Source organism: Eptatretus burgeri, chromosome 12 (genome assembly GCF_056783735.1).
Source record: "Eptatretus burgeri isolate ZD-2024b chromosome 12, Ebu_testis_v1, whole genome shotgun sequence".
Taxonomy (NCBI): Eukaryota; Metazoa; Chordata; class Myxini; order Myxiniformes; family Myxinidae; genus Eptatretus; species Eptatretus burgeri.
Window position 1 is genome coordinate 75,856,862 of NC_140972.1, and position 15,653 is coordinate 75,872,514.

At 46.6% G+C, this 15,653-nt stretch overlaps 1 protein-coding gene across 3 annotated transcripts in view; it reads right to left on the reverse strand.

Moving 5' to 3' along the window:
* Positions 1–15,653, reverse strand: part of CTBP1 (C-terminal binding protein 1) — a 385,392-nt gene that overhangs the window by 227,354 nt on the left and 142,385 nt on the right. The window contains exon 1 of one of the 3 annotated variants that reach the window (XM_085848576.1): positions 2,203–2,485. The exons of the other annotated variants lie outside the window; for them this stretch is intronic. Coding sequence (XP_085704702.1) covers positions 2,203–2,245 — 43 coding nt within the window. The 5' untranslated portion in view covers positions 2,246–2,485. Of the gene's footprint in view, positions 1–2,202; positions 2,486–15,653 lie in introns of those variants that run through there. 3 annotated transcript variants of the gene reach the window in all.

Consider the following 15,653-nt stretch of genomic DNA (forward strand, 5'->3'; position numbering starts at 1 on the left):
GTGATGTTTTCAGTAAAAGTACAGCCTGTGGCCACGAGAATGTAGCATCGTCTTTTAAGACCAATGATTTAATGACATCTTCAAATGAAGAGCCGACGACTTTCACTTGTGAAAACAACACGTATGGCCTTAAAATAGTAATAGCAAAGTGAAGAGACTAAGGAGGTGCAAATGCTGGACCTGCCCACCCCTTTGGCTCAGCACTGAGCCAACCCCTGACTACGCCAGCCCTTCATTCCGTGGGCACAATTCTGCTGGGCTGCTGCAGAAATGTTGGCTCCCTGCCGGACACGCAGCCACTGCACCCTGACCATGCAACGCGACTGCGGCAATAAGACTGGGACAGTCTGTCACCAGCAGAGCAGAACAAATTTTGTCTTGGATGCAATCACAACACAAAGACCATCAAGTAAATGACGACGATAAAACAAGACAAAAACCATGAACGACGACGTTTGTGTAGGCCGTGTCATCGCTTGTGACCTGATCCGATCGACATGTACCATACAAGTCACACGCATCGCACGTAGAACCTCGCTCACAGTACGTTTCCCCGTTTGCAGGCTCAGTGGACCAACTCATCTTCTGGACTCGACAAACAAACACTCCATGACCTCGGGCAGCCCAAAAAAACGCACTGCTTCCTTATCATAAAAATAAAATATTTCATTAGGGTCAAGAGGGTCGCTCGGTATGCCGCAGTCGCAATCAAAAGGAGGCCGAGCGCAAATACCCGCCCAGATTTCCACAGCCCGTTCCAACCGGAACACGAGCCAGCCTTCCATGCGGCACACAAAGGGCCAAAGAGAATTTACATTCAGAGACTGTGGACGAGGCATCTGCAAGTAGGGGCAGAAATAGTACGCCAGACCACTGGGCCCAGACAGTGACCTAAATACACGACGACGAAGGGGGAAAGCATTCCGCCATTGCTGGCAAGCCAACGCCCTTCATTTGCAGCAAAGCGAAGACTTTAGGACGAACTCCTCACAACCCTCAGTACTCCCCTGGATTATACAATCGCTCCATTGCATCTGCCAAACTGGAAACTGCTCGAAAGCACGGCAAAGGGTCGACGGATTGGATGGAAAGCAACGGCTGCATCCACCAATAAGGTTTGCTGCCTGTGGCAATGCAAAGGGAGGGGGAGTGGTTGGAGGAGATGGAGGCAGGCTTGCCAAATCAATAAAATGCAACCTATCTGCAGCCATTAAGAAAAAAGAAATATCAGAATGAAAGCATCGTCGCCTTGCACACAGCGTCGCAGGTTCGATGACGGAGACTCGGCGGTTGGTTGTGCAGTCGCCGCCCTCAAAACGTTCCGTGCTGGGTGAACACACCATGGTATCGTGCCTTCCTCATGACGCTTATGAACATGCGTGCTCGGTCCATAGCAACATGACGAATCAAAATGTGCTTACACATCCAGCAGCCGGACACATCACGCTCCGTTTTCAACATTAACAACAATGGGCAAGGCCCAAAGGGAACCTGGACTCGGGCACCAGACGTGGCTGGTTGACAATGGAATTAACAGAAGGTGTTTCAAATCCAAATAATTGCTCCACGACCATGAAACGCACCATGTGCGAAAAGATCAGGACCGACCTCGTTCCAGAAAATGAATTCAAATCACACAGACTTTTTCACCTCCCACTGCAAGCGCCGATCATATGGACGCGGACGGATTGGGGACACGGCCGTTCAATACACACAACCGTACTACAGCCCAAATCAAGCCCCAACACCGCGACCCTCCCCACCCCAGGGGAAGGCGAAGCGCGTGCGGGAAGGTAACAGACTTTTTAACAACCGTGCCACGACACTTCAGTGCGGTGACGGCGCGGACGATTCGCAAGCAGAGGCAAACGGCGCCAGGATAAACATTCGTAATCATTGGGGTAATAACCCGCCAGGCATTCCGAATGGGTGATTAAACGGCCACAAGGTGCAGCGGTGCCGCGTGGTGACACCGGTTAACAGCCCTCGTGCCTCGCGGACAGCTCGTACGGCTGCGGACATCGACGGGGAGACACGGACACGTTGGGACACAAGCTCAGCCGATGGGGACATTGTTCGAGGGGCGAGCGAACAGAACGACGCGGCCCGTGGGGCCTACGTCGCGATATCCCCCCACGGGCACACGCAAGGACGAGGCGCGCGACCAACGGACCGTGCACGGGGACGGCTCGGCGTGGTTACCTGCCGTGAACGCCGTGCGGATGGGGATGTGCGTGCTGCCCATGTCCGAACGCCCTCTCGCTCTTCCCGAGTGCTCCGTCTGCGTCCCCTCTATTTCCTTCCCGTGTAACGGTCCTCCCGGAGCGCTCGGCCCGCTGTCCTCCAACAAATCGGCAATCCCAGCGCGTCCGCCTTTCGGCCCTGCTGGCCCGAGTTGCGGCGGCTGTGAGCAGGCCGGGGATGGAGGGGAGGGATACGGGATGAGGGATGGAGGCTCGAGGAGTGGAGGGGTGGGGGAGGAGCTAGTGCAGGGCAGGCGAGGCGCGCGCGCACACACACACGCCGGGCCAAACAAAGGGAAGGACAGACGATGGTATGAGTGAGTAGGTGGCGGAGGATTTACAAGTTTACGCGTGTCAATTGTATAACCGACATCAAATCTGATTTAAAGACTTGGATGATGTTCGGTGTCATAAAACGTGGCGGAAGGGTGAGTGGTGCGCAGGACGCACTGGCAAACGATGAGTGAAGAAGGTAAAATTTGCCCACACCAATGCATGCACTTGGGGAGGGGGTAAGGGGAGGGGAGGGAGGGGAGGACAAAGCGAGGAGGTCTAAACAAACAAGGAACGGCAGGGTATGAGGGACAAATCGATGACATTTACAGCACGCGGCACAATTGCGCGGGAAAACTCTCAAACATTCTCCCTTCCCCTCCCCCTCCACCAACACAACACAAACACAGTATACATATAAATAACCGGACAAAGGCTACATTTTGTTCACGCCATCATAGCGTCGCTGGAGGTCAAAGGCAAAGTAAAGTTTTGACATGTGGGGACACCTTGAACAGTGAACACAAGAGTTGCAGAGTGTGTGTGTGTGTGTGTGTGTGTGTGTGTGTGTGTGTGTGTGTGTGTGTGTGTGTGTGTGTGTGTGTGTGTGTGTGTGTGTGTGTGTGTGTGTGTGTGTGTGTGTGTGTGTAACCCGAGCTGTGTACAGGGGCATCGAACTCCTGACGGAGTATCTCGGGGATGCGAGAAAACGTTTCCTGGAAGGAAAGAAAGAGGGGTCAAAATGGGGACAGGAAGTGGTTGGACACTCGAGGAAATGGGTGTGCAGGTTGCTAAGGAAGGAACCAGGGAGGTGAAGCTCTTGGCGAGCTTAAGAAGCAACGACGAACGGACTGAAGGAGGAAGTGTCACCGGCGAGGAAGGAAAGGGAGGGGAGGGAGGACGGGGCGCGGTGGGGGAAGGATTTGGAGCCGCACCACGAAGGACGAGCATGACGTCACTTGTGCATGCCGGTACGGAGGGTGGGGCGAGCACGGCGCGAGGTTGGGGGGGGTGTGGTGGAAATGGAGCCTCACCATGGTAACAGGTCAGCCGACCCTGCCTGCTGCTCGGTAATATCTCTCGCCGTTCCATCAACACATTTAAACGAAAATAATTGGTCATTCCGAAAGCGTGACGTGTTGAAATTCTCGCGAGACCTGGCTTAATTAATTGAGGGTAAGGGAGAGGCAAGGAGAGGAAGGACACATAAAAGCAAACCTGATGTGACATTTTCGTTTCCACTAATCAGACCTCATCATGGAAATGCCCTTCGTCACATCATGTTCAAGTACGCGCACGAAGAAAGGCAACATCCTGCTTCTTCCCAGCTTCGGTACACATTGCCAGAAGTCAAACAACACCCAGCGGTCATGCAATTCACAAATTTCCCACGGATTCATCCATCGTTCTGCACACAAAACTACGGTGGTGCACATGGCGGCACGTGTGCTGGACGAGGGAGAACAAAGGTAGCACACGTGCCTGGCAGCAGAGCTCCACTGGTTCACGTCCCATCCATCTGCACACTAACTGCGACGACTTAAGCCGTCGAGCGATCCACCCGGCTCTGCCACAAAAGCATCGTCCAGAAAATGGGGGTGCGATTTGCACAGGGTACGTGCTGAGGGTGAGGGGTGTGCTACGTGAACAACGAGGGGGGGGGAGGTAGTGGTGGTGGTGGTAGAGGACGGAATGGAAGCGGGTGTTTTAAAACGTAACTTCAATTACAATGAGTGTTTCTCAAATCAAAATGTCTCTTTCGAGATGAGGATGTTGTCCAAAAAGTGACAGGCAGAGGATCAATCACACTGCAGTCCAACTTTGGGTGTACGAAGATGTTTAAATTAACGAACTGAACCGCTCGGCTCTGCTTTGCTGAGAATCCCATCCCAGGGTCATGTGAGCGCAACCCTGCCAGCCAAGGCTGAAGCAACAGCTGCGTAAAGCACAACAAAGCAGGCCCCTGTCTCCATGCCAGCCCCTCCACGGTGAATCGGAAAAAGAATTGGGGGGGCCAATTCGGGAGGGAGCCGAGGGCTTCCGTTTCTCCCGTTTCCACCACCACATCCCACCCCTCACAGTTCTCTGGGCAGTCACAAGCACATCCGAGTAAAAGCAACCGACGACTGCATGAATGACAAAACATGTGCCAATTCAATTCTCAGCCTCTCCAGACACTTTCGCACAAGTTCTTCACACGCAAGTTCATCGGTCTTTGCACGTCTTTTATTGCGGATGCCCAACGCCTGACTCGTTTTTGTCGGAGTCGTATCAAACGGTACGACTTGCACGTACAGGCAGAATATTCATCCAAGTCCTTGGCCAAAACCGTTCCTTCCTCGTGCTTCCTCCTGTATCCACCTTCAACGGTGACAGTGCCATTTATCCGACAATTCATGACAAAGTTTTGGAAATGGCTTCTTAACGGCCAAGAGAGCCAATTTCAGGCCCAATGGCTTCTTAACAGCCACGAGAGCTAATGGCTCTCGCACTCAGTGGCAGTTCAAACAAAACCAACTCTGACCGAACGACGACGACGAGTTGAGATTTACCGAAGCGAAATGAATGAAAAGCAACAGCATTGCACCCGAGGACAATAAAAGACAAATAATGCACAAATAATTAATTAATATACAGGGATCCCATGAGACCACCAGATGAAGTCACCAAAAGGTTTAACTACAGATTCTTGGCTTGTGCAGATCAGACGCACACAGAACCAAAGGTGAAAACTCACACACCACGTGAGTAAAAGGGTGCAAGACACCCAATTCTCGGCTCAATCAAATTATCCATCCTCAATGGCCGGTGTACGTCCATGTAATTGGACACCATTCAGAATCTGAAACATCGAAAAAAAATTGATGCACATTATTATAAAAAGTATACTGTACACATAAATGTTATAAATAATTTCAAGTGTTTGTGTGTTCGTTTAAACGTTAGTCTTTCACGGCCGAACTGTGGCACCGAGAGACCCTAAATTGTGGGTGTAGGTACTTCAGAATCTGGATAAGGTTTAAGTACCACACCTTGGTGTTGAAGGCCATGTTGAGGCCACCAAAGGCCGCTATAAAGTTTATATTGAGACGTGGAGTCAGGCAGTGCTGCCGCCAGCCCGCAGGCAAAAGGTAACCACCATGAGGCCAATAACTCCATGGCTTTTCAATGTCCGACATGTCCTAAAACCCTGCCGCAAAAAGCTCACCTACTTCTGGAATACTACCAGAGGAAGGGCGACGATTTATTTGAGAAGATGGCAACCTGGGTCCATAATTTCATACCAGATTCAAAGCAAGCCAGAATGGAAGTCGAGACATTCTTTGTCCCCCACCACAATTGCCGAAATTTCTTTCCAAGGTACACGCATAACCTGGAAAACTAATGGCAATAGTATTCTGGCACCTTGACAGTTTCAACAAGTTGAACACAAGAAAACCATAACTGCACAAAACTACAAGTAATACATATAGGAATGCAACAAAAAAGACAAGCAATGTGCAGACGAAAGATAGGTATGGCGTCACAGGGAATGCCTCAACTGCAGTATAATAATGTTCACTCGAACATAGCAAGTGTGACAACTCATTGAGTTTGATTGGTTGGGAAGTTCAAAATCATCCCCCATACAGTTCAGACTTGTCACCTCACGATTTTTAATCTTTGGACCACTCAACGAACATCTGCTTGGCATAAAGTTTACAAAGGATGAACACCTCTCAAAGCACGTACTGAAATGTCTGCATACCAGTCTCAAATAGCCTCAAGGTGCGACATCATCGATGATATAAGCACGTATGTTTAGTTAGGGAATATCTTGAGAAACATTTAACTTTTCATCAACTCTTGTACAGTTTGATTATCCAGACAAAAAAACCGCAATCAACCTTTAAGACCCGCACACAAATATGCTTGAACGAACAGGAAGAGAGAAGATAGAGAAGAGGGGGGCAGGAAACAGTAACCCACACATAATAGGGTTGATTGAGGCAGGGTTCATGTGGGTTAAAAAAAAGTTACAGGTTGCAATGGAGTCAACATGAGATAGTAATGCACTGCATGCTTGAAGCTCAGGAGGGAAGGGTTGGATGGAACAGCCCCACAAGACAGTTCCGCAATCACGAAAGGAAGGGGGGGTTAGTCAAGGACAAAAGGGTTGAAAGCAAGCCTGGATTTTGGGACTTTAACCAGTATGGGGGTACTGGCAAAATATGTGCAACATGGAGTTGCTGGGGAAGGTCAGATGACTCAGACAGCAGTGGGAGAAACTGCCTGGAGGAGAGGTGGATAAAAAAAAAAACACAAAAAATAAAAACCACTAAAAACAAACTACCAACTTGGCTGTGATATGACAATAACAGACATTGAAAATACCACCCACGAAAAACCCTCGGAAATTGGAAGGTCAACAATTGGGCCCGGGCCACCGCCATCAATCTGCCAACCCTGGTTTTCTCCCAGAGGGTTCTACAGAGTGTGACATGATGTCAGCTGTTCTGTTGCCTCTTTCCCCTACTCCCAGATCTGGTAGCGTGTATGTATGTATGCATGTATATGTATGTGTGTGTACGTACATACGTACACACACACACACACACACACACACACACACACACACACACACACACACACACACACACACACACACACACACACACACACACACACACACACACACCAAACCACAAGTTAAAGGAAGTACAACTTCACTTTCACCAAACAGTACCAGGTGAAGCACCAATCAATGACAATAATAATAATAATAATAATAATAATAATAATAATCGTTTACATTCTAACCTAAATAATAAATCAGGTAAAAGTCCACCAAAAACCATTCTAAATCTGTCCAGCATGTTGTGGAGATATATTTAAAAGTAGAAATGATCCTATAATTCAAAAAGTACACAGAGTTTATCTTCATATTTAAGAGACCAACCTTAAAAATATATTTTCTTGTTCGGTAAAATGTCATTCCACTGTAACATGACTTGGCCTGTTCGGAGTTTCCCATCTGAACTCTTGAATCATTGATGTTGAGATCCCAGGTTGGGATCTCACATGGAATCCCGATTCGTATATTGGTTTCCACCGTCTTTGCAATTCATACTACAGCGAACAAATCGCCATGCTTCCCACCAAAAGCAAAGTTGAAAGATGGTAAAAAGTTCCAATGACCCAATATCAAATTTTAAGTTAAAAAAAAACAAACAAAAAATCGGTTTTGATGACGATGACCCCAAGACCACTGGGGAATGAACCGGGAGGAGGAGGAGGAGGAGGATATTGGGACCATACTCTGTGCAGAGCGTTGGTGCTGCTTAAGCAGTCTCCTTGGCTATTGGGCACAATCCTGGACAGGTCACCATTCTGACACAGTATACCAGCAAGCTGGCACTCATTTTGCCGACCTCGGAAGGATGACAGGCCGAGTTAACCCCACCTGGTATTAATTCAACAGCCAAGGGGAATTTGAACTCAGGACCCGAGGATCCAAAACCCACCACCCTAACCATTAAGCCAACACCAGGCATATATGAACCGGGGGTAAAATCCAAAAACTCGTTACATATTTTATACATCTCCCAATGTTGATTACATACACAAAGTTTCATTTAAAAAATGTTCAAAAATGTGCCCGTAACTGCATTTTTTGAACTTTTAACTTTGCCCTAGAGGGCGAGGTGAAAAACTCGCACCTTCTTGCCACGTGGTGATCATAAAGAAACAATGTTACAATATCCTCCATTTTTTTTTTTCTTCAAAAAGCATGGAATATCTTTATCCTGCATTTTTACTTCTGCACAAGCTCCACCATGAGCCTGAGATCACTGCAAGAATAAAACCAATCAACAAAAAAACAAAAATGCTGTGGTGGAGTAATCATCAACTTGTGGGGGGGGGGGACCCCTGAAAAAGCAGGAGTTCCCAATGTGCCACAAACATAGAAACAAGATAAGCAAGCAGGCAACATTCCAAACACAAGAGCAGCAAAAATCTTTCCAGCAATTCAGACATTATGACCAATTGAAACGTTTGATGAATACCATTATAATCATTGGTTCACTTCGAGCCAATCCCTGCAGCCATAACTGAAACATTTATTGGCTTGCTTGTTGCTTGGCGCATAGCTCTGGCACTTCACAGAGTTTGAATCGCATCCAGAAATTGCACATTTGTGAAAATAATTACTCCCTCGTATGCTTGCTCTCAGAATGTGCCATTTCTTTCATCTCAAAAATGGCACCCAGGTTGACAATAGACAGTCAATGCTGATGGAAACAATTTCATTTTCTTCTGCAAGGACAGCCTTTGTTTTACCATTAAGGGGCCAAACGAGGTTGGAAAACCGAACCTTACTCATTCTTTGTCCGTACATATGCATTTAGAAAACAAAAACAAAACAACAACCTCAATTTGAACAAATTTAAATTCATTCTTGTCAATGCACGTTAACCTCACTACCCGTACACGGAGAGTAATGCTACGACGTGAAATACCGACCACAACTGGAACACTGATAACTGACTGGAAGCTCTGTGCACAGGTATGTGCGCTACGAGATGCGTTTACGGCATGCCAAAATCGAGAAAGGAAATCGGTAGTAAATCTGGAACAAAAACGACAACAAAAAAGCAACATTGTAGTCGAAGAAAAACCTCCACACCGAAAACATGCCAACTCAAGAACAATAAATTTTAATCTCGGATTACGTTCACTTTATGCCTTGTATTCAAACAAAAAATTATGCCAAGATACAGAAAGCTCGGGGGATAATTTGAGAGTTTTGAATACCACATTCTGTCATTCCTGATGTTGTGTCGCGCGCCAAAAAAGTAAAAAATATGGATCAAAATTCTCAAATTTAGTTATTTTTTTGAGGAAATTGTGGTGTTTTGGTTCACAACATCATCCAGGTAAGTTTGTTGCTCAGCTCGTCGAGATGTCCAATTGGGTGCATGCCAAACGGAGGCTTGCCCAATGCTTCTTTGAGGACTTGTTTGTTTCTATATAAAAAATGAGACTCATTGATGAACAAGGTGACAGAAGACAAAAAGGCAACAAACTCACAGTGGGACAAAACAGGTGTGCACAACAAGCAAAGAAATTAACGAAAAGAAAAAGAGGAAAGAGACGAGGGGAAGAAATACAGCAACAGATGAGAAACAAAGGAGAAAAAGAAAAAGATGAACAGACCTGGATGCGGCTGACGGGAGCGTATGGCCTGTACATGTACAAATATACAAAAACCCAACCGAAGGTAAAGAACATGTAAAGGTACTCGAAAATACTCATAAATACAATTGGCTTGATTTGTGTTAATTGAAAAAAAAAATCAATTACAAATGGGGAAATAAGATGGTTCGAGAATGTTCGGCAAAATTGGACTTGGCCAAGGTTGCCAAGATTAAGCAGCATACAGTGTCGGCTCTGCATGGCAAGTCACTTTATCGGAACGAGCAGAGTACCCACCTGATGGGCGATGTCATTCCAAGCATGCAACACGTTCTTCTGACAAATACCTTTATTTGGGAGGTGTGCAGGCAACTGACAGTTTCCTCAGTCACTCCCAAAAAGAAATAAAAATAACCCGGGGTTACGTGCATTAAGAAAAAAACAAAAAAAAAAAAAAAAAAAACATACCATTGCTGTTAATTCAAAAAACCTCACTGCACTGGAAAACGTGGGGACAGGAATACTGTATTGTAAATGGTGGAGACTTGTAATACCTTCCCCCACCTGGAGGCAGCCCAATATCATACACATATATATGGAGAATTTGTATTTGCTTTTTTCTCAGAAACGACACACAATTCCAATGAAACTTGACCATTAGCCTTCATTACCCGTGATGAACTAAAGTTTGTGATGAACTAAAAGATAAAAACACCCTAACACATTAATTGGGGTCATGCTGATCCGATGTAGCAAGAACTGGAAGAGGAGTCGTGACACACACACACACACACACACACACACACACACACACACACACACACACACACACACACACACACACACACACACACACACACACACACACACACACACACACACACAACGTCCATGAATTACAGTAAGGATTCAAGTCGTGGCAAGGCCGACTAGAGACAGATGCAGCATAATTTTTAGCTCACCTGGAACATAGTTCCAGTGCATCTGTCTGTCTGTCCGTCCGTCCGTCTGTCCGTCTGTCCGTTCACAAATACTTGCAACTTCACACACAATTTCAATGAAACTTCACCACAACCTTCATCAACCATGATGTACCAAAGTTTGTTCACACCATTAAAAAATTGGGGTTGAAGGGAGTTGAAGTGGGGGTGGGGTTGCCCCCCAAAAATAGGTATTTGCATTTCTCTTAGAAACTACACAGACAATTCCAATGAAACTTGATAATCTTCACCACCCATGATGTACCAAAGTTTATTCACACCATTTAAAAAAAAAAAAATATATATATATATATATATATATATATATATATATATATATATATATATATATATATATATATATATGTAGGCCTGTACATGTACAATTAAATCTGTACATGTACAAATTTAAGGAGAACCCCCCCCCCAAGAGAGTTATTTACTTATTTCTCAGAAACAACACACAATTCCAATGAAACTTGACCATTGCCTTCATCACCAGTGATGAACTAAAGTTTGTGCACGACATTAAAAAAATTGGGGTCGAAGGGGTTCTACTGTTACGAATCTGGAAGCCTTGTGCACACAGACAGACAGCAGTCCCTAAGCTTAGTTATTTTGATGTGTGTGTTTATAGTTAGGGCCCCCTACCTGTGTCTAATGGGAATTACATATGTGCGTTGCGAATTACTTTTTTAGTCAGGGTTTTTGCAATACAAATCGAGCCTCCAGCCAACCGAAACCATCACTCCTTCACTTTACACATCGCGCCATTACACACGCGTGTCCAGCCACGTACGTGGGTGGAGATTTCCATCGCCTTGGGACTCTGCCCAGGAAGGCAGGGGCGTGCCCCTTGTCCAATCAGGCCACAGAAGGCGGCTTTCCCACCACACGCCGGCCAATGAGGGTTGAGATGGCCAAAGAAGGTGGCTTTCCCACGACACGCCGGCCAATGAGGGTGGAGGCCACCTCAGAGGGCGATTTTCCCACGACATGCCGGCCAATGAGGGTTGAGATGGCCACAGAAGGCGGCTTTCCCACGACACGCCGGCCAATGAGGGTTGAGATGGCCACAGAAGGCGGCTTTCCCACGACACGCCGGCCAATGAGGGTGGAGGCCGCCTCAGAGGACAATTTTCCCACGACACGCCGGCCAATGAAGGTGGAGGCCGCCTCAGAGGGCGATTTTCTCACCCCGGACAAGAAGGAAATATAAAGGAACGCCAGGCTGGGAGCGTTTGGGTGGTCTTCTTAGTTGTCACCTGGTTGTCGTCTTGGGGTCGTGGTCGTCGTGGTGGTCATCATCATCATGTTGCGGGTTCGAGTCCCGCCGAGCTGGATCAATGTCGCCTCTGATCTTCTCCTTGGCCTTGGTCGATTGGTGTGTGGCCGGTTGGAGAGCGTGGTACCTGGTGCTTGGAGCAGCATCGTTTTGTGGGTTCGAGTCCCGTCGAGCCGGATCGTCGAAGACCACACGAGGTGGACAGGTCCAAGCACAGGCTCTGGTCTCCAGCTCACCTGTCCTCGAGCTGGAGGTCTTCAATAAAGACCATTGGGCTCCATTTCTGTGTGTGTGTCTGTGTGTGGGCCCGTCTTTAAGTTGCAACTGTATAAGTGCTTTTGCTTGTACATTGACTGCATTTCTTATAGTCGGAAAACTCTGCTCTTCTGTGTTCCCCCCCCCCCCCGGCCATTATAAATAAATCCCCTGTTCAATGTTTCAGCCCGTTTCTGTTTTCTCTTTATTGGTTTAGCACGGTACATGTTGGGAAATTGGGAAGCGGCAAATTGTGCATTTGGACCAACGGATCTCGGTAACCATCCGCTCAGGTTCCGCATGGTTCGAGCACGCTAACGGCTCGTTCCGCTCGAGCACCGCCGAGGGTGAATTTCCCCGGTAGTTTGGACAACGTGGGTGTTTAGGTAAATTGAAATTGGCAATCGACCCTATCCCATGCGGTCGACCTATTGGCGATCTTCAGTCCGATAAGGGACCCGTCGGCTCCGGAGTTATCCGGGGTGACGACCTATAAATTCCGGGTGTTCGGTGGAGCCGACTTTACTGCTCCATCTCGCAGTCGTGCTCGCCACCGAAACTCGGCAGCACAACACCACATGGGTATTGCCCCCCGAAATATGTATTTGCTTTCTTCTCTGAAACCACACACACAATTTAAATGAAACTTGACCACAACCTTTATCACCTGTGATGTACCAAAGTTTGTTCATGGCATTTAAAAAAATAATCCATAGGTATTTACTTTCTTCTCCATTACTTATTTTGTGGGTCATCCATGCCTACCAGTGGTTGCCTGGTTATCTTATCTCGCCGCTACCAGGTGACACCCCTATGTTTCAACTTTGTAGCATGAAAAGAGGGGGACCAATTTTGATTTTTAAGAATCAGCAACACTACTGTAAGCATGCCTCCCATCGCTTCGCTGATACATTTAATCAAAAGACAACATGTTGTACTTCGCAAACACATTGCATATCTATCTGTGATTGGCAATGACGATGTAAAATGAGGTTAAACACGTGAAAAAAAGGATCTTTTATAACATAAAATTGTTGTCGTCGTGGCTGTAGTTCATGTTTGTGTGCTCCTTCCATGTACTTTTGTAGACTTACGAGAAACAACTGCTCCCTTCGGGAGCATTGGCAAGTCTCCTAGAGGGGGAGGGGGGTTTTATATTTTGGTGCCCATGACCTGACCATGTAGACAGGGAGCCCAGGGCCCTGAGCTCAAACGAACGAGGTATTAATATCTGAGCACAGGGGCAAGAATGGAGTATCAAAAGACATATAGAAAGTTATTTCTGCCGGGTACCAACCTCTGCATAAGGACCCTGGTGACCCTCCAAAGGGGTCCTTAAAATTGGCGAGATGAAACATTGGAAGTACCAGTTGGTATCACTTCCATATGATGCATATGACCAACCTTACAACAAAACCACATGTGACAGACATGCCTACTACTGCAAAAAGCCCCCCAGAAGCCCCAACAAGGGCCCCCAAAAAAGGGGCTAGCTCAAACATTGGAGGTACTAGATAAAACCAGTTTTAAAATCATATATACATCCCACAGAGTGTAAAATGTCCATTACCAGACAAATTGTCTGCTGCATTGGCCCTACCAGAACCCCCAAAAGTAAGCTCTAAAAAGGGTATAACATTACAGTAGACCAAAAATACACAATTGGCATAATTTTGCACATTATGCCGGCACACCATTACCATAGGAAACATTTATGTTTAACAATTTAACAAAAAGAACTACAAAATACTAATAAGCCTACTGGTATCACACTATGAACCAGTAAACTCGGAAAAACTACAGGCTCACATTGTACTGAAACGCTCGGAAATATACGAAGACATAAATAGTTCTAATGTTTCCTAACTTCTCCTAACGTCTCCGAACTCGGAAATCTTTGGAAGTAATAACAGTTCTAATGTTCCCTGACCTCACCTAATATAACATCGCCGAACTCGGAAAAGAATGTTCGGAGAAGTATGCATCATATGGAAGTGATACCAACTGGTACTTGCAATGTTTGATCTAGCCAATTTTAAGGACCCCTTTGGAGGGTCACCAGAAAGTTATAGAAATAACTTTCTATATGTCTTTTGATACTCCATTCATGCCCCTGTGCTCAGATATTAGTACCTCGTTCGTTTGAGCCCAGGGCCCCGGGCTCCCGGTCTAATGGGTACGTACAACAAGTATGCAAAATTGTGTGATCAGGCCTGCCCTGTTTTTTTCTATGATTTTCAGACGTACATACGTACATCCAATTTCCTCAATTAATTTAGTAGAATATTTTCAATGGCTTCGTTTCAATATTACTACATTTCCTTTAGTGTGCTCCTCCTGAGTAAAGGGTTTCTGCTGTTGTAGAATAATAAATGTTTCCGTGGGAACCGCTACATAAAGCTTGAGGTTTTGCTTCTTCTTCCACAAACCCCCAAAAAGGCAAGTCAATATGATTAAAGGCACAAATTTTTGTTCCAAGTAAATGGATTATTACTTTTCCAACCAACGGTACCATTTGTGTTATACTACGATAGCAGAAACTCTTTAGAATAAAGCACGAGGGAGAGAAAGTGGGCTTCTTTTATCTATAGAGGAACCATCATCAAAAGAACCATGGATGTGTCCGTGACTAGTTGCCATCGACAGCGTGTCCGTGACTAGTTGCCATCTACAGTGTGTCCATGACTAGTTGCCATCTACAGTGTGTCCATGACTCGTTGCCATCTACAGTGTGTCCGTGACTCGTTGCCATCTACAGTGTGTCCGTGACTAGTTGCCATCTACAGTGTGTCCGTGACTCGTTACCATCTACAGTGTGCCCGTGACTCGTTGCCATCTACAGTGTGTCCATGACTAGTTGTCATCTACAGTGTGTCCGTGACTAGTTGCCATCTACAGTGTGTCCGTGACACGTTGCCATCTACAGTGTGTCCGTGACTAGTTGCCATTTACAGTGTGTCCGTGACACGTTGCCATCTACAGTGTGTCCGTGACTCGTTGCCATCTACAGTGTGTCCGTGACTAGTTGCCATCTACAGCGTGTCCGTGACTAGTTGCCATCTACAGTGTGTCCATGACTCGTTGCCATCGACAGTGTGTCCGTGACTAGTTGCCATCTACAGTGTGTCCGTGACTAGTTGCCATCTACAGTGTGTCCGTGACTCGTTGCCATCTACAGTGTGTCCGTGACTAGTTGCCATCTACAGTGTGTCCGTGACTAGTTGCCATCTACAGTGTGTCCGTGACTAGTTGCCATCTACAGTGTGTCCGTGACTAGTTGCCATCTACAGTGTGTCCGTGACTAGTTGCCATCTACAGTGTGTCCGTGACTAGTTGCCATCTACAGTGTGTCCGTGACTAGTTGCCATCTACAGTGTGTCTGTGACTAGTTGCCATCTACAGTGTGTCTGTGACTAGTTGCCATCTACAGTGTGTCTGTGA